The 23,203-nt window shown below is 52.7% G+C and overlaps 1 protein-coding gene across 2 annotated transcripts in view; it reads right to left on the bottom strand.

The window, feature by feature from the left end:
- The window catches only part of KIAA1522 (KIAA1522 ortholog), a 28,810-nt gene extending 17,716 nt beyond the window's left edge, over nt 1-11,094 (bottom strand). Inside the window, exon 1 of one of the 2 annotated variants that reach the window (XM_045548370.1) lies at nt 10,799-11,094. In XM_045548370.1, the coding sequence (XP_045404326.1) occupies nt 10,799-11,024 (226 nt within the window). In that variant the 5' untranslated portion in view covers nt 11,025-11,094. Of the gene's footprint in view, nt 1-281; nt 460-10,798 lie in introns of those variants that run through there. The other variant, XM_045548371.1, reaches the window with a different exon arrangement.
- Nucleotides 11,095-23,203: the final 12,109 nt, after the last annotated feature.

The raw sequence follows: 23,203 nt of genomic DNA on the forward strand, positions 1-23,203 counted from the left end.
GATTTTGTGTCTGCATGTCCGTACATCTGTGTGTGTTCGATGTCCGCACATCTGAGTGGGTGTTATGTGACTGTAAACTGCGACCATGTACGCGTGCCCGCCCGTGGGTATTACTGTGTACGTGTGTCTCTGTGTGCATGCGAGGGGTGGGGTCTGCGCGGGGATTCCCAGACCCCCACTCTCACACCCACCAGGCCCCGGGAGGGGGCAGCAGCGGTAGCGACGGCCGCAGCACAGAGACCCTCCTCCATGCCTGCCCCGCCCCCACCCCCGGCCCCTACCTGCCGGCCGCTTCGCCGACCGCCCGAACCGCCAGAAGCTGCGGGCCCGGGGACCGCTGGGGGCCTTCCTCTTGTGGTGTGAGTTGCCCATGGCTGGCGCGGGAGCCGGCGGGGAACCCAAGCGCGGCCCAGCCAGCGCGGCCGCCGGGCCCGCAGCCCCGGGAGGGAGGCAGCGCGACGCGCGGGCGGACACCGCAGGCGCCCCCAGCCCCAGCTCAGCCACACCCCCGAGCTCTGCGGCCAATGGCCGGGCCGGGGGCGGGGCAGGACCAGGGGCGGGGCCTGGCGCGCGTCCCGTCGGCTCCGCCCCTCCCCAGACCTGGGAGACAGGCTGAGCCGCCCAACCCAGAGCGCTCAGGGAAAGGCCGGGTGGGTCCAGGTGGGGCAAGCGGGTCTCCCGCTCACAGCCCAGGGCTTGCCTGTCTGAGGAGTGCAGTGGAGCTGGGAGAACTAGGGACCGGGCTCCACACAGGTAGGTCCGGAGCCCTGCTGCTGCTAAGCCCCACCAGCTACCACCCGTGAGTGTCACGTGCCTGTGTGTACAAATATGTTGAACTATTTCTGTAGTTATGGTGTTCAAAATAATAGTAGAACCCTTTTATTTTGTGCTTACTATGTGCCAGGTATGTGCCAGGCGCTATGCTAATTGCTTTCATACATTACATATCATTTCATCCACAAGACAACTGGGGAAATCATACCCATTTTACAGACAGGGAAACTGAGGTTGCTTGAAGTCAACTGACTCAAACAGCGTTAAGCTACAAACCCAGGACTCAAACCCAGACTGACTCTGATACCTACTGCTCCATTCCCCCACCTCTCCAGCTCATCGGTGTCTCTGCATGCCCTTGAAGACATTTAATTGGACATCTGTGTATAACTGTGTGCTTAAATGTGGCTGTGTAGTTGTAAACCTATGTATCTGTGACCTTGAACATGTGGGTTCCTCTGTGTATAATCAACTGTGTGTGACTGCATCAATATAATTGAGTCTAGGCCAGGCGAGGTGGCTCATGCCTGTAATCCTAGCACTCTGGGAGGCTGAGGCAGGAGGATTGCTTGAGGTCAGGAGTTCGCGATCAGCCTAAGCTCTGAGCAAGAGCAAGACCCCTGTCTCTACTAAAAATAGAAAAAACTTAGTAGGGCATGGTAGTGCACGCCTGCAGTCCCAGCTACTTGGGAGGCTGAAGCAGGAGGTTCGCTTAAGCCCAAGAGTTTGAGGTTGCTGTGAGCTAGGCTAACAGCACAGTACTCTATCCTGGGCAACACAGTGAGATGCTATCTCAAAAAAAAAAAAAAAAAAATTGAGTCTGTTTTCATGTCTAGGTGTGTGCTTTTATGTATTTGCCTATGTAATTGTGACTATCTCAGATTGGCTGAATATCACTGATTTTGTGTATTTAAGTGTGTAAGAGTTTGCCTGTATGCATGTATGTGTAAATAAGTTTGTCTGTAACAGTGTGTAATTACCTGTGCTTTTTGTGTGTCAGCATGACTGTGCAACTGTGTTTGTTGAGTGTATGCCCATATCTACAATCTGTGTGTAAATAATGGAACATGTAGGTAAACATATGTGAAAACACCCATGTCTGTGTGCCTGTGAAGTTGTGTGCCTCTTACCCATCTCTCATACGAGTCTTTGTTTTTCAAAGCCCAGGCCAACCCTTACCTCTTGTGAAAGTCAAGGCTACCCAAGGCTCCCACCTCTGTGTCCTCACAGGTGCTCTTGTAACCGAGGGACCTGACCAGGGCCCGGCGGCCTGGGCAGTGACTCTCCTTTACCATCACTTGGCCCCAATCTCTCCAACACGGGCAGCATGGGTGTAGCAGACAGCACTGGATTGGGAGTCCAGAGCCCTCAGTTCTAGTACCCATGTGGCTCATCCTTTCTGCCACCTGGGCAAGCCCCTCGACCACACCACGCTGCCTCTTCTTCCCAGTGGTTCCAGGACACCCTCTTCCCTCCCTGTAAAATGGAAGCATCAAAGCTCTTCCCAACCCTCTCTGAGGCCTATTGTCTTGTTCAGAGTCTGAGGTTGATAACACTGCAGTCCTTGAAGGGCTGGCATTTTATTCATCCATAGAAAATACACACTGAGCATATACTGTGTACCAATCTGTGTGTACCAGTCTTCCGACTTTGCATAGAGAAGAGGGTCCTAGTGTGGAAGCTGAAAAAGACCTCAGAGATCTGCTAGCCCAATTTCCTGGATTTGCAGACAGGGAAACGCAGGCCCATAAAAAGGACAGCTGGTACAGGGGAGCAGAGAGAACACCCAAGGGTAAAGTCTAAATTTCTTAGCATGAATTGAGTGAGGACAGGTATGCGAAGAACTTCAAAGGATGTCTGCAGTGCAGCAGGTGCCTTGGCCTTCACAGGAGGCCTTGTAGAAGCTGCCCCCGCACATCAGTTCAGCCTCATCTCCAACCATACCCTTCTCATTCTCAGAGCCCCAGCCACACAAAACTGCTTGCCACTCCCCAGTGCACACCTTTGGGCCTCCACACCTGCTGTCTCCTCTTCCACTTTTGCTGGCAGATGCCTTTTCATCCTCCAGAAGTCTTCCTTGCACTCCCTCCTCCCCCGGCTCAGTTCTCTGTGCTCCCACAGTCATTAGTGCTGCCCTCTGATATAGTACTGATCACACCTCAGGGCTCCCTAGCACTCTGGGTAACACCATTCCAGCACTTTTTTTTTTTTTTTTTTTAGAGAGAGACAGGGTCTCACTCTGTCACCCAAGCTGGAGTACAGTGGTTCAATCATAGCTCACTGCAGCCTCCAACTCCTGGGCTCAAGCAATTGTGTGCCACTGTGCCTAATTTTTCTTATTTTTTGTAGAGACAGGGTCTCACTATGTTGCCCAGCTGGTCTCAAACTCTTGGCATCAAGCAATCCTCCTACCTTGGCCTCCCAAAGTGCTGGGATTACAGGAGTGATCCACCTCCCCACTGGCTCATCCCAGCACTTTCCTTGAGACAAAAGTTTGTTTTGGTACCTGCCTTTTCAACCAGAACAGTTTCCTCAAGGGCAGTGACTGTCTCACTCCTCTTAGCAACCCCAAGCTCAGCACACAGCAGGTGGACCATATGTGTGGAATAGAAACTGGTGGTAGGCTGGGCGCAGTGGCTCACGCCTGTAATCCTAGCACTCTGGAAGGCTAAGGCGGGAGGATCACTTGCAGTCAGGAATTTAAGGTTGCTGTGAGCTAGGCTGATGCCATGGCACTCTAGCCCAGGCGACAAAGCAAGACTCTGTCTCAAAAAAAAAAAAAAGAAAGAAAGAAAAGAAACTGGTAGAGGTGGAGATCGTGGGGCTTGGGTACTATGTACTATTGTAGTAGCGGTGATGGCACTTGTTTACTGCTGGTGGTGACAGTGGTGGTGTTGCATAGTGATGGAGGCATATGGACCAGAACCCCAGGAACCACAGGACTGGGCCTGAGTGCCTCCTGACTCTCTTGAAGAATGGTGGCAAAGGCCTCAACAGGCTAGAGACTTGGAGGAGAGTATCCTAAGCGGACAGGAGACCCTAATTAGTAATCTTCCTACCAGAAGCCTCGAGGGAATCATGTACTTTGCAACAAGATTCTGGGTTTAAACCCTCTGTGGGCTGAGTGTCTCTATCTCCCCTTCCATGTCCCGCACACAGCCGGGCAACCTGTGAGTGGGGCTGACAGTCCTTTGGTGAAGCAGCCCCCAAAGACTGTGGAGCAGAAGGGCATAGAGTACAGTGGGGTATAATAATGTGGGAGACGGACGGAGATTTCACCCCGCTTGCCCAAGAAAGCTGCAGGGATTTGGCTGACTTCCCAAGTCAGCTAAGGGGCTGGAGGTGGCCTTGGGGTGTAAACATGGAAGGTGTGTGTCCCTGCTCTGCCAGCCCCACCATGTTCACCGTGGTCCAAACAATATACAATGCCTCCTCTCATTAGATTTCTTCAGCATGTGACAGGCCGTGAGCAGCTGAGACAGCTTTGAGGGTCTGGAGAGAGAGGGATTTCCAAGGGACAGGCAGGGAGGGGAGGCCCTCGATCTGCCTCTGCTGACAACAGTGTAGATTTTGGGGGCCACAGGGTTCAGCCACCCCAGTCTGGCAAACCTTGCTGGCAGCCCTGCTTCAGGAACTGCAGGGGGCAATAGTGGGGGGAGGGCACACTGATCGAGGGCCCCTCCCAGGCTTGAGGGGAATTTCCAGAAAGGTGAGGGAGAGACAGTTGGAACCAGCCCCTGAAGGTGTCAGAGGTAGGGGAGGGAAGGGGAGGTACCCTTGGCCTCCACTTCCTTCTCAGTTCTTCCCACCCCTGGTAGAGGCACCTCCTGGGGACAGGATTTTCCTTTTAAAGTCTGAACAAAGGAGCGGGGAAGCTGCAGTCTGCCTGGCAGGTGTGGGCTCCTGGTCTGCCCTGTGACCTTGAGCAAGTCATTTCCTCCTCTGGGCCTCAGCTGCCCATCTGTATGCACCATGAGGGCTCCCTGTGACATCTCAGGCCATCAACTCTGAGCATCTAGGATCCAGAGATGCCTGTGTCTCGGGGCCCGTATGAGATCACCACCTTTCCCAAAGCCACTTAGTGCCAGGCCCTATTTGAGGCAGTGCAGAAGGAAGTGGCAGTCAACCCAGCCCCTGCCCCCAGGATTACTCAGAATAGCGAGGTATGGCCATATCTGTGCCCCACAGAACCCCAGAGAGCCAGCTGGTCCCAGGCCCTCGCAGGTGCCTTGCCTGACTCCAGCGCCAAGTCCCTCAACCCCAGCTTCCCCTCATCCTTCAATTTTAGCTCAAGTGTCACCTCCCTGGGAAAGCCATCCTGTTCATCCCCAGGGATCACGGTGCTTTCTCCTTTGTCACACTTTTGACCCGTGATTCCTTGTTCAATGTCTGATCCCCCTCCACATACACTGAAATTGCTCCTGAGGACCAGACTTTGTCTCTCTTGTTCATCCTCAGGACAGTCCCTGGCACATAGCAGGTACTCAGGAAATATCTGTGAAATAAATGAGTGAGGCTCCCTGTCCCACCTAGACCCAAGGCAGGCATTGTCCATCCTTACATAGGGGCCTGGGTGAGCTAGACAGAGCAGCTACCCTGTTACACTCTTTCTGAGGAACCCCAGCCTCCCCTGTGGAATCCCCTCCCCTTTTGGATGTATCCCATCGCAGAGGGAACTCTGCCCCATTACACTGGTCCAGGCCACAGGCCGAGGACACTGAGATGCCCCTACCCAAGAAGGTGGTGGCCAGTAAAACATATACTGCCCAACTCCAAATCTCTTAAGCACCCTGCTCTAGAGTCTGGGGGCAATAATTTCTCCTGGGAGTATCACAGAGATGATGAAGCCAGGCCATGAGGGATGAATAGTTCACTGGATAGAAAAGTGAAGGGAAGCACATTCTAGGCAGGAGAAACAGCACATGCGATGACACAGAATGTGAAAATACATGGAGTATTTATTGAAAGGCAAACAGATGCCACCCTGACCTCAGAGAGGCAAAGTGCCCACTACCCCAGGAGACTCTGGGCCCTCACTTTGCTTTAGCGCTACCTAGCCCTCTTCCTCAGCAGGGAGAAATGGAATTATTCATACCGGATTCTCCTTACCCATCTTCCTATGATGTCCAGGCCACTGGGTCTCAGCGTCTTAACCAGCTGTCCAAAGGCAGGCTCGCTCCTCCAGCCTATCCTCAAACCCACAGACTCCCAGAACTAGCAAAGGTCTCAGAGGCCAGTAAACCCCGCAAGACAGGGCATGTCTGGCCCAAAGTGGAGCAGGACTTGCCCAAGGTCATGCAGCAGAGCAGAGCTCAAACTCAGGGGTCCCTCCACAACTCCACGCCAAGCACAGTCCTCCCTGAGTGGTGGCCAGAAGGAACTTGGGGAGGCTGCCATGAGATGACGGGATTAAGTCTGCTGGGCCTGGCAGAGCGGCTCCAGAATCCTCAGAATCAGAGCCATCCCCGCTCCTACCCATCAGCCGCTGCCCACTGCCTGGGAGAAACCCTCGGAAGAGCTAGGTACTCCTTTCTCCAGAGCTGGTCCTAAGACTCTACGGAGTTTACCCCGCTCCAGAGCCAGAAACACAGCCAACATCATATTGCTTGTGGAGTGTGGAGGCAGACTGAGTGGCTCTGTCACTACTGCACTATGAATATCACTTCCACACAGGTGGGGACTTTGCCTGTCTGTCCCCAGGCATTCTCATCACCTTGAGCAATGCCTGACACTACACGGTAAAGAATGTTTTTTTCCAAATGAATGAATCTGAGTGATCTTGAGTGACTTACTTTTACCCTCAGAAAGGGCCTTTTTTCACACCTACAAATGGTGACAACTGTCCACCTCACAGGTTGTCTTGAGGACAAGGGAAGACTCTCATGAAAATGCTTGGCTAGGCCAGCACAGTGGCTCATGCCTGTAATCTCTGCACTTTGAGAGGCTGAGGCAGGAAGATGGCTTGAGGCCAGGAGTTTGAGGCCAGCCTGAGCAACATACCAAGACCCCGTCTCTACAAAAAATAGAAAAATTAGCCGGGCGTGGTTGTGAGCACCTGTAGTCCCAGGTAGTCAAGAGGCTGAAGCAGGAGGATCGCTTGAGCCCAGGAGTTTGAGGTTGCTGTGAGCTATGATCATGCCACTGCACTCTAGCTCAGGTGACAGAGTGAGACCCTGTCTCAAAAAAAATTTTTTTAATTAAAAAAAAAAAAACTTGGCCAGGGTCTGGCAGATAGCCTTCCTGTTACTTCTCTTCTGCAGATCAGCCAGGACCCTGCCCTCCTTCCACAGTCTGCCCACCTCCTCCAGAAAGCCTCCCCTGATTATCTGCTGGGCTCTAGTCCTGGCACCTGTCCCAGAAACACTTCCTTCCCACACACTTGTCTAGAGTCCAGGTGATATTTCTGGAAAATATGGATCCCTGTTTTTGTTTTTTTAACTTTATCTTACATCTGAGTCCTCCCGTGGCACAAAGGTGAGACTCCACCTTCTGTGAATCCCCCACAGTAATCATCATCATAGGGTAACCAAGTGAGTTGTTTTCCAAACACGGAGCACGATGAACTTAGCCAATGCCCAAATCCTCTGCATCACAACAGCAGAAACCTGCTACCTTGTGCATCACGCTCCCAGTTCACAAAGCACTTGCATGTCTGCTATCTAATTTGATCCTTGAACCACCCCTGTAAAGCCAGGATTTATTATCCCTATTTTATAGATAAGGAAACTGAGCCTTAAAGGGGTGAATAACCTGCCAGCTTCACATAACATAAGAGGGCGGCAGAGTTGTTCTCATCAGCCTAAGAGCCCATTCCTTCCAGACCGGGCCCTTAGAGCTCAGATGACTAAACTTATAAACACAATAATAGAAACCCCTTTCATTTCTATGGTAACTTCTCTTTCATATAGTTTTCATATCTGGCCAGGCATAGTGGCTCACACCTGTAATCCCAGCACTTTGGGAAACCAAGGTAGGAGGATCACTTGAGGTCAGGAGTTCAAGACCAGCTTGGGCAACATAGTGAGACCCCCATCACTACAAAAAATTTTAAATTTAAAAATTAAAAATAAAAATTTTCAGCCGGGCGCAGTGGCCCACACCTGTAATCCTAGCACTCTGGGAGGCCAGGGCGGGTGGATTGTTTGAGCTCAGGAGTTCGAGACCAGCCTGAGCAAGAGCGAGACCCCATCTCTACTAAAAATAGAAAGAAATTAGCTGGACAACTAAAAATATATAGAAAAAATTAGCCAGGCATGGTGGCACATGCCTGTAGTCCCAGCTACCCGGGAGGCTGAGGCAGAAGGCTCGCTTGAGCCCAGGAGTTTGAGGCTGCTGTGAGCTAAGCTGCCGCCACAGCTCTCTAGCCCGGGCAACAGAGCAAGACTCTGTCCCAAAAAAATAAAATAAAATAAAATAAAAATTTTCATATCCTCTCTTGTGACAATCTTGGTGAAACACAAAGGTCACAGACCCATCAAGGCAATGTCCAGCCAGAGGATCACCCCTGTGACACCCTTTCTTCCCCTTGAGACAATAATGGAATCAGTGAGCCCCCAGAGAAGTTACTGCCCAATGTCACAGGGCTTGCTAGTAGCCGAGCCAGGATGTAAACTCTCATTTGCCTGACTCTGATACTCTCCCCCATCTATCAAGCTCCCTCACATCTCTCTGGGCCATTTCCCATCTGTAAAGTGGGTTGGATGAGAAGATCTTTAAGCCTTACCCCCTGCTCTATGTCCTTGGGAGAGTCATGAAAACAGTACCAGTTTTGGAGGCAGGTGATTTGAGTGTAAATCTCAGTTTGGTCAAATCAATCACTCACTGTTCCTGAGCCTCAATATTTTACATCTGCAAACGAGATCAAATGAGGCAATGGATACAGGCCTCCTGACACATTCAGAATAATTAATAAATGTCAGATTTCCTCTCTTCTTCTAAGACTGTGCAGGGCAGTGAGGGCAACAGGGAATCCCAGAAGATTGGTGCTCAAAATTCTATTACTAGCTCAGTTTTCCCATCTCATAGTAGGAGAGTCAGATTAGAGCAGTCAAGACAGCATCTCTTATGTCTTTGGTTCAGAGATTGGAATAGAAGAGATAAAGACCCTGAGCCCCCAGGAATTTCCCGTGTAGACATGTAGTCTTCCTCCCCACCTCCCAGTCTCTATTCCGAACAGTCTCCCTGAAAGAGTTAAGCCTTCTTCAGGCTTCTCCTTCCTTGCCAGCAGTGCCAGTGGAGATTAGAAGGATCAGATTTATTTCTCTTAATAAACAGAAAAGAAGGTGGGCCAGGCAGGTGACAAGGAAACAATTGCAATAATAGGAGACTGGAGCAAAAGGGAACAGGACTTCCTACAGTGGTACCTGGGGCCACCTCCAGCCCTGGGGAAACAACAGCCAGGGGCAGGGAGGTGTTGCCCACGCACGTGGGCTCACATAAGGCCGACCGGCTGCCCAGAAAGCCCAGTGCCACCCAATACCAAACACAAGGCCAGGGGAGGCCTGGCCAATGACCCAATGACCCCAAAGCCAGGCTGTTGTAGCAGGGACCTACAGGCTCAGCTTTTCCAGCTCCCTGCCTCCAGACCAATCTGCCCTGGGGTACAACACTAGTCCACTAGCCTTCTGCCTGCCAATCCTGACAGTCTGACCACAATCCAGCCTGCTGCAATTCTGACCCATGTCTACTTGAGAGAGATGGAGATGACTTCAGACTGAATCCCAGTGGGGCGGCCCTGCGACAGGCTCCGTGTCCTGCTAGGACTGCAAAGCCCTTGGAAACACCCCTCACCCAAACCTTCCCTCAGGGCTTGGCCCAGCCATCCCAACCCCAGCGCCCTGACTTCTATTTGTGGCTGGGCCGCAGGGGAGCAGGGCCCTTATCCAAAAGGAAGATCAGGCCGGATGCAATCAGACAAGAGGCTTTCCACTCTCTTCCTGACCCTTAAAGTGTTCCTTCTAATTCTCCTCCAGAGGAGGTGGTTAAAGGACACTGGGAGGATAAACACAGGCGGAATGGGATGGGCCCACACACCCCGCCATTTCCTCACCTCCAGCACTGCAGCAGGAGTATAGGAAAGGTAGACTTCTGAGCCCCACCCTCTTGCAGAAACTCACGCCCTCTCCACCAAAAGGAAGACAGAAATGGGGAAATGAGGAAGACCCAAGCAAGTGACCCCAGCAGGGATAGGCCAGGTCACCGTCCCCTCCTTTCAGGCTGCCCATCTATCAGGGGAAGCCCAGGGGCTCAAAACTCAGACAGACTGGGAATTAACTGTTGTGTTTTAAGTACCCACCACAGCTCAGGTACAGTTTCTCCATTTAGCTTGGGCCTCAGTTTCCCCCATCTGTAAGCACACTCCTGACACTGACATGTCCCCTCTACCAGGGCTGAGGAAAGGAGTGATGGGGACGGTGGTTGGTTCACCATGGTGAGCTCACCACCCCAGGAGGTGGATGTTTGTGGTTTGGCCCAGGTGAACGGTGAGGGGGGCCAGGTGGGAAAAGCTAACACTGCTAAGAACCTAAGGCATGCTATGCTCCGTGCTGGGTCCTTTGTGGAGCTGGAAACTCAGAGCCACCTAAAGGGCTGAAACTCCTTTGGAGTGCAGTTGACCTTCCAGACCCAGAGGGACCCCCCCCACCCAAGGCCACCTGCCTCTCCCATTGGCCCCAGGCCAAAGTCGAGTCTCTCACCCCCTGACTCAGCAGAGGGCAGAACCAGGGTGAGCTTGGGGGAGGGGGAATCTGCCTCTGCTCCAGAGCCAGACTGCCAGCACTTCCTGCCTAAGCCAGGGGATCTCTGCCCTAGCCGGGGGTCTCCTCCCCTCAGAGTGGGCCCGGGCTGAGTGCAAGGGGGCGGTGCACAATGGGGGTGCTCGGGCTGAGTCCAGGGCTCTTCGCTCCCGCAGCACCGGCGCCTAGGGGGTCACCCCTCTCCAACATGCCGTGGACCCCCGGCGTAGCCACCCCGGCCGCACCCCCGGTGCCGCCCGGCGCTCAGCCCAGGTGCCCGGGCGCCTTACCTCGGCCTTTGCCCTTGGCCCTCTTGGCCTTGTCGTCCGCCTTCTTGGCGCGGGGGGCGGCCGATTCGGCGCCCTCGGCCCCCGCCGCCTTCTTCTTGCGCCGCTTGCCCCGCAGCCAGCTGAAGGCGCGGCGGAGGCCGGAACGGGACTTCTTCCTGCGCGGGGGGCCGCCCGGGCCCCCCGGCTCCTCGGCCGCAGGTGCGGCTGGGGGCGCGCGGGCCGCCATGGCGCGGCGGGCGGACCGGGCGCGGGGTCAGGCCCCCTGCGGCGCGGCGCCCATGCCCGGGGGCGGCCGCCGCGGGGAGACGCGCGGGGAGAAAAGTTTGGGCGGCGGAGGCCGAGCGAGCGCGGCGGGAGCGGCGCGGGAGGGGCCGGGCGGGCGGGGCGCGGAGGCCGGCCCGGAGGGAAGGAGCCGGGGCGGGAGCGGCCGCGGGGCGGGAGCGGCGCTGCCTGCTGGCCCTCCCCGCCTCCCCGGGCCCGGGGAGGGCGAGGTCGGGTCCCGGGAGTCGGGGGTCCCGGGAGCCCGGGGCGGGGTCGTGCGCCGGCCGGGTCCCGAGGGGGCGGGGTCGCGGGGCCGGTCCCCGAGGGGGCACCACGGAGAGTGGGGTTCGGAAGAGGGTGGTACGGGGGTGGGGATGGCAAGGGGAGGGGCTCAGCGAAGGGAAAGAGAAAGGCTGGGGTGGGACCCCAGGAGAGCTGGGGGAAGAGATGGGGGATTCTGGAATTCTGCTGGAATAAGGGAATTCGGAGAATTCCTTCCAGGACCCGGACAGCACTGGGGAGCGCACTGGAAGAACAGAGGCCTCAGATAGGACCTGTGACCTACTGGGGGCATCTCCCTCGGTTCTGGGACTGGAAGTCGCCCCCTGGCTCTTTACCAAGCCTTCCCCCAGTCTCCAACAAGCCTCCGTGTACTGCTGGAGTCCCCGCTTCACCCTTTGGTGGCTGGGGATAGTCCTTCCTCAGTTTACCCTTAGGCTAGGCTTTGAGGCCCCACGGCACCCCTGCCTGGGCCAGGATTTCCCACCGAGATGCTTCCGGACCCTTATGAGGGCAGATCTCTGGGCAGGTGAGAAGTGTCAGTGGGGAGGCTGGTGGGAAAGGAAGCCTTCAGGAATCCTGAAAATGCTGTGCTCATTTCCTCCAGGCCTCTGGCTCTTTATTATAGCTGACCAAGCCCTTCCACATCACCTGATCCCACAACAAGCTAAGATGGAGGCAGAGCAGGGAGCCTTACCACTAGTACAGGAGGGAAATTGAGGCCAGGAGGGGACAGGGGTTGCCCAAGAGCACAGAGGTGGTCAGTAGCAGACTAGCCAAGAGGAGCATCTGGGTTTTGTCTCTGGTCCAAAGCTTCAAGCCCCAGGGGTTAGACATTTCCCTGGGGGCCAGCTGTGGGGTCAGCACCCTTGGACCCTCTCCCTTCATACCCTCTGTCCCCAGAAGGGCCTTGTGATTATCCCATCAGTTATAGTTTGTCACCCAACCTGATCCTGGTCACACAGCTTTCTTCTGGCCCTGGTCTCCATGAGGGTAGGGCCCACTTGTCTGGGGCTCCCAGCCCAGCCCGCCCTGACACACTGTAGACGGCACTCACTATCACACTGTAGGATGGTTAGAGAGAAGGACCCACCTCTTCCTCTGTTAGTTGGTAAGTATTGAAGGAAAGGTGTTACAGGCAGGGCTGAGACTTGCAGAGAGAGCGATACCTGGGCCTTGGCCTGTTGGGTAAGTCTGGATGCGTGGAGAAGGGAGAAAGACAAACATACTTTGGCCTTTGGAAGGGGTGGTCAGGAGAGGGATGTTGGTTAATCTCAGCCCCCATCAACCCTTGTACCACCTCCTTTTTCCCAGTGGCCAGGACTGGCTAAATAATTTGCAGGGCCCATTGCAAAATGCAAATGCAGGGCGCTTTGTTTAAAAAGTAGTAAGAATTTCAAGAGGCAACAGCCAAGCATTCAATCAAGCACAGGGCCTTTCTGAGCACAGGGCCATGTGGGGCTGTACAGTGCACATGCCTGTGAAGAAGTTGGCCCTGCCAGTGGCTCCTAATTCCTCAGGGAAGGCTCCCCTCAAACTAGACTCCCCAGCAGTCAACCGGCACATTGGATCCCCTGATTTAGGGGTAGGGAGAGGCAGGAGGAGAATGAGGAAGTCAGGGCTGTATTCCCTTCACTGCTCCTAACTCCAGCACTCAGAGATTCTCACCCCCCAGCCTGTACCACCCTCAGACTGGCAGCCCCAGCCTTCCCTCTTGTCCCCTGACCTAATGCTCCTGAGACACCTGGGAAGGGCTGGCTAGCCGGGGAAGGGCCACCCTGCGTCCCAGCTGCAGCTGAATCCGGCCCCTGGATTAATGATTGCTCAGCTCAGCCACATTTCTTCGCTGGCCTTGCAGGCAGCTGAGGGAGCTGACTTCCCAGCAGTCACTATTGACAGGGCCCAAAGTCCAACCTGGAGCCAGGCTGTCACCTGACCAGGCAGGAAACTGCCAACCTGTCCCCAGGGAGGAACCAGCAATAACCAGACTTGAGGCAGCAGCCCAAAGGCCCTCCAGCTTTGCCAGTCTGTTTTTGGAAAGCCCAGGACCACCTGAATGTCGCCCTCACACAATCCCCAATCCCCCTCCCACTTGGGAGACCTGCTTCCACAGGAGCCAGCTTTGTCCCCTGCGGGGCCTGGCTTCTTCCTGCACAGACGCCTCATTTCAGCCTGGGCAGCCTGGCCAAGGTGTGGCTGAGCCTCCTTCTTTTTACAAGGAAGACCAGGAAGGGACAGAGACTCTGGAGGTGGCAGCACCTGTGGCTCCTCTCAGTTCTTAGACCAATTGGAGAGGCCAGAATTAGAGCAGAGGGCAAAGCAATCCTGCAAAGTTGAAGACCCTCAGGTTTGGTGGGCGAGTTTGCAGGTCCCAGCCAGCATTCCTGTGTCCCCTAATCCAGGGCTCTGGGCAGCGGTGTTAACATTTCAAACAACCTCCCCGCTGAGGTCTTCTTTGATCCTCCCAGCTTCTCTTAGAGTCAGGCCCCAAGCCTAATTCGACCCATTTTCCCCCTCACTGGGTTGAGAGGAGAAATAACTCAAGGTGTTAGTGGTATGTGGCTGCGTGGCTGTGGCCGGATCGCGCAGTCTTATGGGCCCCCAGCTCTTGAGTTGGTGCCAGCTCCTGGGAGGCTGTGGGACAGAAGGAAAGAGGAGGGGGAAGAGGAGAGGGAGCCAGGGGAGGAGAGAAGGGAGAAAGGAGGGAGCAGAGAGGTGCTTGTGGCCACTATCCTGTCTCCAGTGTACAATGCCTTGTTTCCCTTCATTCTTTCAACAAACACCTCCCAGGCACCAGCTCTGTTCTAGCTTCCAGAGATTGACCACAGATATTCAGTGATCAGATTTTCACTCTCTTAGCTGTACACACAGTGTAGAAAAGTGGTTTTCACTGGGCACAGGGGCTCACGCCTGTAATACTAATGCTCTAGGAGGCTGAGGCAGGAGGATTGCTGGAGCCCAGGAGTTTGAGGTTGCTGTGAGCTGTGATGATGCCACTGCACTCTACCGGGGGCAACAGAGTGAGACGCTGTCTCAAGGAAAAAAAATGGTTTCAAACTTTTTCTTTTAGTAATAGAACCTTTTTCTCCCTCAAACAAAATCTACCCCAAATTCAGATGGATAAAATAGATTAAAGTAATATTTTATAAGTTTATTTTATAAATGAAAACATAACCTTTACTTACCTTAAAGTAAATCAGTGGGAACCATGATGACGTTTTGATGGACTATGAATTCAAAACCCTGAGGTACAGGGGATGGTTATGGTTTTATCTGAGTGCCAGCATTCAGTTTATTCCTGCAGCAGTCTGTTTTAGTTAGTGGGTAAGTAAAAAATACTGAGTTTCGTAGGTAAGCAGGGGCAAAATGGTAAGAGTTTTAACAACTTGGCAGAAATGTCAGGGGAAGGTGTATTCTGAGGTCTGCACAGAAACAAGTTATCCAGCCAGCCCAGCTTAATGGTCTGTCGAAAGTTAGCACACAACCCAAATGCACATGCGTACCTATATATGTGTTTTTCATTACTTTACATTGTCTGTAGGCCAGGCGAGAAAGCTCACACCCGTAATCTCAATGCTTTGGGAAGCTGAGACAGGAGGATCGCTTGAGGCCAGGAGTTTGAGAACAGTCTAGGCAACATTGCGAGACACTGCCCCTTACAAAAAATTTAAAAATTAGGCCGGGCATGGTGGCTCACGCCTGTAATCCTAGCACTCTGGGAGGCCGAGGCGGGTGGATCGCTCGAGGTCAGGAGTTCGAGACCAGCCTGAGCGAGACCCCGTCTCTACTAAAAATAGAAATAAATTATCTGGACAACTAAAAATATATATAGAAAAATTAGCCGGGCATGGTGGCACATGCCTGTAGTCCCAGCTATTCGAGAGGCTGAAGCAGTGGGATCGCTTAAGCCCAGGAGTTTGAGGTTGCTATGAGCTAGGCTGACGCCATGGCACTCACTCTAGCCCGGGCAACAAAGTGAGACTGTCTCAAAAGAAAAAAAAAAAAATCAGCCAGCCATGGTGGCTAGTGCCTGTAAGTCCTAGCTACTCAGGAGGCTGAGGTGGGAGGATCACTTGAGCCCAGGAGTTAGAGGTTGCAGTGAACTCTGATCAGGCCACTGTACTCCAGCCTGGGCAACAGAGTGAGACCCTGTCTCTAAAAAGAAAAAAGTTTTATAGATAAATATACATTATAAATGATTATTGAATCCTAGAATGAGAAAACCATGTGGTGTAAAAAGGAGCCCTGCAGCTAACCTTGTTCTTATCTCAGTCCTGCCACTAACTTGCTGGGTGTTCTTGGGAAAGATGCTTGCCCTCTCTGGGCACCAGTTCCTCCAACCTAAACATCCAGCTTTACTTAGAAAGGAGTGTGTGTGGAGATATTTCAGTATGTTGGGGTTTGAGGATGCTGTGCACATTTGCAGAAGCCTTATTGACTCATCCTTACCACCCACCCCCATCCCAGTTCTGGGCCCAAAGAGGGCCCCGTAAAACCACTGAACTGCCCGAGTCCGAAGGCAGAGGTGGGTTGCCATGGAGACATGCTTTGTTTCCCCAACTGTCTGGCTGCATCTGACAAACACAAAAAGCTCAGCTCAGCCAGATGGACACTGACCTAGGCTGAGAGAACAGGGATTTCCTGACCCTGAGATTCGGAGGGCTCACTGCTCTCCAAGGACAGGAGCACAGTTCTTCTCTGAAATAGGAAGATGACCAGCCCGCCCTGTCGGCTGGTAAGGCTTCATGCAGGGGGCTGCTGGCTGGGGCCCCTCTCTTGGTGTTTGCAGACACCCACTCCACCAGTCCTGGGCAGCAAGCCTGGCCCCGTGCCCAAGGGCAGGGCTAGGAGGGAAACACCCACACTCGGGGCCTTCTGGAAGCTGGGGGAGGGATTGAGATGTGTGGGCAGAGCTGCCTGCCAACGAAGAGAGGGGAACAACTGGATGTGGACTGTCAGAGACCCATGCCCTCATCCCCCATCTACACAGGGGCAAACACAAACACACTGAGACACACACAGCTTGACACACCCATATATGCACCAATTCACATTAGCATATCCAGATGCGTAGATACACACTGATCCATCTAGATACCAGTAAACGCTCAGGTATGCTAAGGCAGACTGACATCTAAACACATATAAACAGACACAGAAGCACAAGCTCAGATACACAGATACACCCCCACACATACACACTGCTAACACGGCCACCTACATACCCACTTGCACCGAGACACACTGCTGCGCAGACACACGCACACATTCCCACGTGCACAGACACTCACCCATATGAAAACAGAGCAGCGCATAAACCGCAGACAGAGATATACACAGGCCTGTTACACACAGATACAAAGGGACAAACAGTTACAAGTAGAAACACAGATCCAGACAAGAGAAAGAAGAAAAGGGAACTAAGACTGGGTGAGAGCCAATTCTGCAGCAGGCAGCATGAAAGGAGTTTTATCTATGGGATCTTTTTAAAATCCTTCCAATAATATGTGAAGTTGTTGGGATCATCTCCACATTTTACAAATGCAATAATGTAAAATGTACGTGCTTATAAAAGGCCCCAATGATACAGAAGTAAACAGGGTAAAATGTGAACATTCCCCTTCACCCACACCTGCCTCGCCCCACCCAACCCCTGTTAACGCGAGTGGGCAGGATATACCCTTCCGGCCTTTTTCTGTGCATTTACATACAAGAATATAAAAACACTGCCAATGTGAACATTTCCCGCAAAACTAACTCAGAGAGGAGAAGAAATCGGACCAAGGTCACACAGCTAGTTAGTAGTAGAACCAGGGTTTGGATTTAGCCCTGGCTCACTCCTAAATCCTCTTGCTGCTGCCTCAGCCACAGACAACCAATGAGACACAAAGGCACAAAGGGGAGGCCCAAGGCCACACGAGGGGCAGCACCTCTGGGCTGGGAAGGAAAGGAAAGGACAGTCTCTCTGCCTGGTCGCTCTGGGGCCCAATTCTCAGTCCCTTGTGTGGCTCCTCTGGTCAGAGGCGTTGGCTGTCCTCGTAAATTCCTGTTAAGGGGCAGGCGTATTCCTAGGACAGAAACCTTTGAATCATTGACTCGTACGTGATACCAGGCAGGTGACTAAGTGATGACATGCACAGTTCCAAGCCCCAGGACCATCACACCAGCTTGCCCCAGTCTCCTGCCTGCTCTCTGCCTTCCTCTCCATTCTCCACACTGCCCCAGAGGGACCTTTCCTAAGGCTAAATCTGGACCTTGTCCCTCCACTGCGTAACCCGCCTCTGTGTCTCTAGGTAAATCCCAATCTCTTGGGCCTGCAGGGTCCTTCCCCATCTGCCTCTCCCAATGTTGTCATTGGCAAAGCATTGCTCATCCTTTAGGACCCAGCTCAAATGCCCCTCTTTTTTTTTTTTATTTTTTTATTTTTTTGAGACAGAGTCTCACTCTGTTGCCCTGGCTAGAGTGCCATAGCATCAAGCTCACATCAACCTCAAACTCCTGGGCTCAAGAAATCCTTCTGCCTCAGCCTCCCGAGTAGCTGGGACTACAGGCATGTGTCACCATGCCTGGCTAATTTTTTTCTCTATATATAATTTTAGCTGTCCAGATCATTTCTTTCTATTTTTAGTAGAGACGGGGTCTTGTTCTTGCTCAGGCTGGTGTCGAACTCCTGACCTCGAGCAATCCTCCCACCTCGGCCTCCCAGAGTGCTAGGATTACAGGCATGAGCCACCGGGCCCGGCCTCAAATGTCCCTCTTGGCAACTAACTTCCCCGACTGGCTTCCCCATGCAGCATCCTCCCTGCCCTCCCTGGCCCGAGTCTGCACAGCAGTGGTCACCACAGGACTTACAGTCACCATCACAGCATACCCACTGAGGAACTGACTCCTGCACAAAGTACATTACATAATCACCTCCCTTAATCTTCACAACAGCCTGAAGGAGGCAAGAACTACTGTTCCCATTTTACAGGTGGCTAAGTGAAGGCCCGAAGACTTTAAGTCCCTCAAAATACAGTCAGTCCTTGGCCGAGCCACATGCAATCCCATTTAAGCAAACATGTTTTCCATCGCTCTCCCAGCTAGGCGGGAAGCCCTGAAGAGCAAGGGCTGGTCTCCTTCCTCCCTGACTCCGCCGGTGCCAGCACAGGCCTGGCACAGTGGGGAGGCGCTCAGTGAATGGTTGTGGAGTGGGTCCCCATCCATTTGCTGTGTCTCTGAGGGGTAGAGTGAGAGAGGATAGGGAGACAATTGGGGGGCTGGGGTACCCTGGGAGGGCCCTGCTAGCTGGGACTCCCCCAGGAAGTCACTGAAAGCAAGAATTCCCTCAGGATCTGGCTGTCGCTGCTCCTGGAGCCCAAGGATGGCCTGTCTGCACAGCGGTCCCTGCTGGGAAAGCAGGTGTCCTCTGGCTCCTTCACATCCCCCTTCAGCTAGGAGCTCTCAGCCCATCTGTTATTAAATATTTACTGTTTCCCACTCTGCTTAGCTTGGTGCTAGGCCCTGGAGGAGGGTTCTGGAGAGTAGGGGACAGGGAACTGTCTATAGTTAATGATCACTTACCACGTGCCATGGAATTCACAGAAACCCTAAAGGTTAGGTTCTCAGCTCTGTGAAATGAGGCTCAGACAGGAAGACACTGGTCCCAGGTCACATAGCCAGTAAGCCAGGATCCAGAGGCAGGTATGTGCATATCCTTCCCTGCATCCTGCACCCCACCCCCCAGTCGGGGAGCACATGGGCCCAGCTCAGAGGCGGCTCAGGGAGGCCATTTTTGAGGTGGGGCTGTGGCTGGAACACCGCTGGCCCTGGTGGCTTCTCTGCAATAACAACAGCTCGCCTTCATCCAGCACTTTCCCTTCCATTAGCTCATTCAGCCCTCCCCAGCCTCCCCATGGTGCCTATTATTATCTCCATTTGACAGAGGAGGGATGGAGGCTCAGCGAGCTCAAGTAACTTTCCCAAGGGTGCACAGCCCATGCGCAGCAGAGCAAGAGTAAACTTTCACATCCTAAATCTTCCTCCTGGGACTCTCTGCTGTCTCCATTCCATCTCCTCCAGCATCCTCCATGCCGCCCCAAAGGAGCTCTCTGAAACATAGATGTGACCATCCAGTCCCAGCCTTCTCATACCTCACTCTGCCACCCTTTTGCCTATGGTTAATTTTTCAGCTGTCCCTGACTTCTCCACCTTTCAAGCTCCTACTTAGCCTACAGGTGCCAACCCAAATGCTACCATTTCCAGGAAGGCTTCCTGGATTTATGCAGCCAGACTTAAGCACTCCTAACCACACAATGTCCCCCATACAAACCTATCTTAGAGCAATTATCTTATTATATTTATTTATTTATTTTTGTTTTTTTAGAGATTTCCTCTCACTGTGTCATCCAGGCTGGAGTGCAGTACCATCATAGCTCACTGTAACCTCAAACTCCTGGCTCAAGCCCTCCTGAGTACCTGGGACTACAGGTGCACAACACCACACTTGGCCAATTTTTTTATTTTTTGCAGAGATGGGGGTCTTGCTATATTGCCCAGGCTGGTATCTTACTATATTTAATTGTTTGTCTGTCTGTCTCTCTCACCAGACTGTGAGCTTCTTAAGGGCAAAGACAATGATTTTTCAAGTCTGTCTTCAGTGCACATAGCTTTGGTACTTGTTGAATGAATGTACAACATCCCTGGGGGCTGGGCCTGGTGAAAGATGGTGGGGCATTAACAGAAGTCGGGACAGGAAGAGAAGCTGGTGTCTGGGGGATGAAAAAGAAGGGATGGCATTTTGTTTTCCACCATTTGGAATCCGAAGTGCCACTAGGACATCCAGCTAAACATGACATGCCTAGCAGGTAGGAGTTGGGGGTGGAAACTGACCAAGAAGAAAGGATATTAACTGCAAGTGCCATTAACTGAATCCTTACCATGGGCCAGACCCAGTGCTGAATACTTTATGTGCATTATCCCATTAGATCCCAGGAAGTGAGTAATATCAACCCATTTGATGGAAGAGGAAGCTGAGGCTCAGAGAAGCAAACTAACTCACCCAAGGTTACACAGCTGGTAAAAGGCAGAGCCAGGATTTGAACCCAGCTCCATATGATGCCAAAGTCCATGCACTTAATCCCTCCTCCATATAGTAGACAAGAAAGGACCAAACTTAGAGAACACACACCTTTAAGAGTAGACAGTGGGAAGAGATTAGAGGAGGAACTGTTCAAGAGATAGAAGGGAAACCAGCAGGGTGACATTTTAGGCCAAGAAAAGAGCTCCAAGAAGGGCCAGGTCAGCAGTGCCCACTGCCCCTGAGAGATGAAGCTAGGTTGGGTGAGGGGGTTGGCAGTTAGAAGGCAACTTTCCAGAGACCTGTCTGCACATGCTAGTAACCGGGCCTGCAGAGTGGGAGGTGAGGAAGTGGAGGTGGTTGGCTGGGAAGAGGAAGAGAGAAAAGGGAAGGAAGGAGGCGTCCTGTAGGTGTGCGGGCCCAGGGGGGCGGGAAGAACGGGTTTGGGCTGGCCTGGAAATACTGGGGATGGGATGTGAGCTGGGGGGAGGAGGAATGGGTGAGCATTTGGGCATTTTAGGTTGACTAGGCCAACAAGGACACCCTCAACCTCTTCCTTGACAGCCTTGGAAATGTCCCACCTCCTCCATCCCATCCCCATCTTTGCAGGCTGAGACACACTATCCTCATTCCTCCCTCCCTCTCCCACTCTCCCATGGCTCCTCTGGGGTTGTTCAGGACCCGCTGCCCCCACCAGCGATCTGCTGTCTCACCCTGCCTGGCCCAGCCTGGCGAGGCAGGCAGGGAGGAGTTTCCAGGCAGGAAAGCGCTGAGTCACTCAGCAGCACATCTGGTCTCAGATCTTGATACCCAGCTGGAAGGGGCAGGAAGGAAGAGGGCTCCTCCCCCACTGGCTCTCCGGGCCTGTCCTGCCATTGCCAGCTGTTGGGGCAGGCTAGGGGAGGAGAGCCTTTGTCATTAACAGCCAGCCTTTGCCAGGCTGCCTCACCCACTCCGGCTGGGGTCCTTTACTTCTGTGACTGCCTTTAATGCTCAAACAGCCCTGGGAAATATGATTGATCACCTCATTTCACAGGTGAGGAAACTCAGGGAGATTAAGTGGCTTATGCAAGTTCACACAGATTTGGAGAGCTGGTCCACAGTGTCCCCATCCCTTGCTCTGGGCACACAGGAGGGAGTGGTGTATAAAGACAGTGAATGAAGGTGCCCAGGGGCTCAGGCATACCAGTGGGCAATGATTGCCAAAGCTGGGTGGTGGGAGGACAGGCCCATGCTCCTGCCAGCATGGCCCCTTCCCAAAGTCCCAGTGGAGGGAGGCTATTCTTCCGCCAGCACCCACTGCCCCTCTGTCGCTGGCTGTGCTCTGAATCCCCCGCCCCATTCCTCAGCATCCTTCAGCCTCTCCCCACCCCTCCCTGCTGAGAGGAATAGCTGGGGCCTTAGCAGGCCCTTCTGCCACCTGTACTCTGCTACAGCATAGTATTCTCATTGTCCTGAGCCCAGAGAGGTGTCCAGGTCCTGGGGGCGCAGATCAGATCATGCCTGGGCTTCTGATCTCTCCCTAGGCTGCTCAGCAGCCTTCCCTGGGACCCAGGCTGCCTTTTTCACACAATGTGCAGGGTGACATTGGGCAAGTCGCTTCACTGCCCCCAGAATGGGGCATCCACAAATATCTTATTTTATTTTTATTTATTTATTTATTTATTTATTTATTTTTGAGACAGAGTCTCACTGTGTTTTCCCGGCCATAGTGCCGTGGCATCTGCCTAGCTCACAGCAACCTCAAACTCCTGGGCTCAAGCAATCCTACTGCCTCAGCCTCCTGAGTAGCTGGGACTTTAGGCATGCGCCACCATGCCCAGCTAATTTTTTCCATATATATAGTTTTTTAGCTGTCCTGATCATTTCTTTCTATTTTTAGTAGAGACTGGGTCTCACTCTTGCTCAGGCTGGTCTCAAACTGCTGACCTCAAGCGATCCTCCTGCCTCAGCCTCCCAGAGTGCTAGGATTACAGGGGTGAGCCACCGCACCTGGCCGGCATCCACAAATATCATAGAGAAGAGCATGCAAATCAGCATCCTTCCACAGACCCGACCATCCCTGATATTAACTTTATTTATGTATTTTAGAGACAGGGTCTCACTGTGCTGCCTTAGCTGGGCTCGAACTCCTGGCCTCAAGCTATCTTCCCACTTTGGCTTCCACGCCCAGTTCCTGATATTAACTTTTGACTGATTTCATTGTATAGAATGTGGCTAAAATCACAGCTGTGCCACTTGCTTTGTGACCTTGAGACAAATTTTTTAGAATTCCCTGAGTCTTGAGTTCTTCTTTAAAATAGAAATAACATTGTTTCTGGAGGTTAGTAAAAAATAAATAACAAAAATAAAAAAGATAAAATGGAAATAACAATAATACTTCCCTCCCAGAGTGGTTGTCAGGGTTGATCAGATAATGCCTAAAGCAGGTACCACACAGTGGTGGTGGTGTTTTAAAAGATAGCTAATATTTTCACCTTACTGCTTGTAGGAAGAAAAAAAAGAGAGAGAGAAAAAAAATAAAAGATAGCTAGTATTGTTATTGAAGGATTTCTTTTTATGGGAGACAGGGTCTCACTGTCACCCAGGCTGGAGTGCAGTGGCACAATCACACTCGCAGCAACCTCAAACTCCTGGGGTCAAGCGATCCTCCTGCCTCAGCCTCCCAAAGTGCTGGGATTACAGGCATGAGCCACCACACCCAGCCATTTATTTTTATTTTTTTATTTTTTCCAGCCATTTATTGAGGGATTTCTAATTACAAAATGAATTTATGCTCAAAGAATATTTGGGAAATGCAGAAAAGC

This window comes from Lemur catta, chromosome 3 (assembly GCF_020740605.2).
Source record: "Lemur catta isolate mLemCat1 chromosome 3, mLemCat1.pri, whole genome shotgun sequence".
In the NCBI taxonomy this organism is placed as follows: Eukaryota; Metazoa; Chordata; class Mammalia; order Primates; family Lemuridae; genus Lemur; species Lemur catta.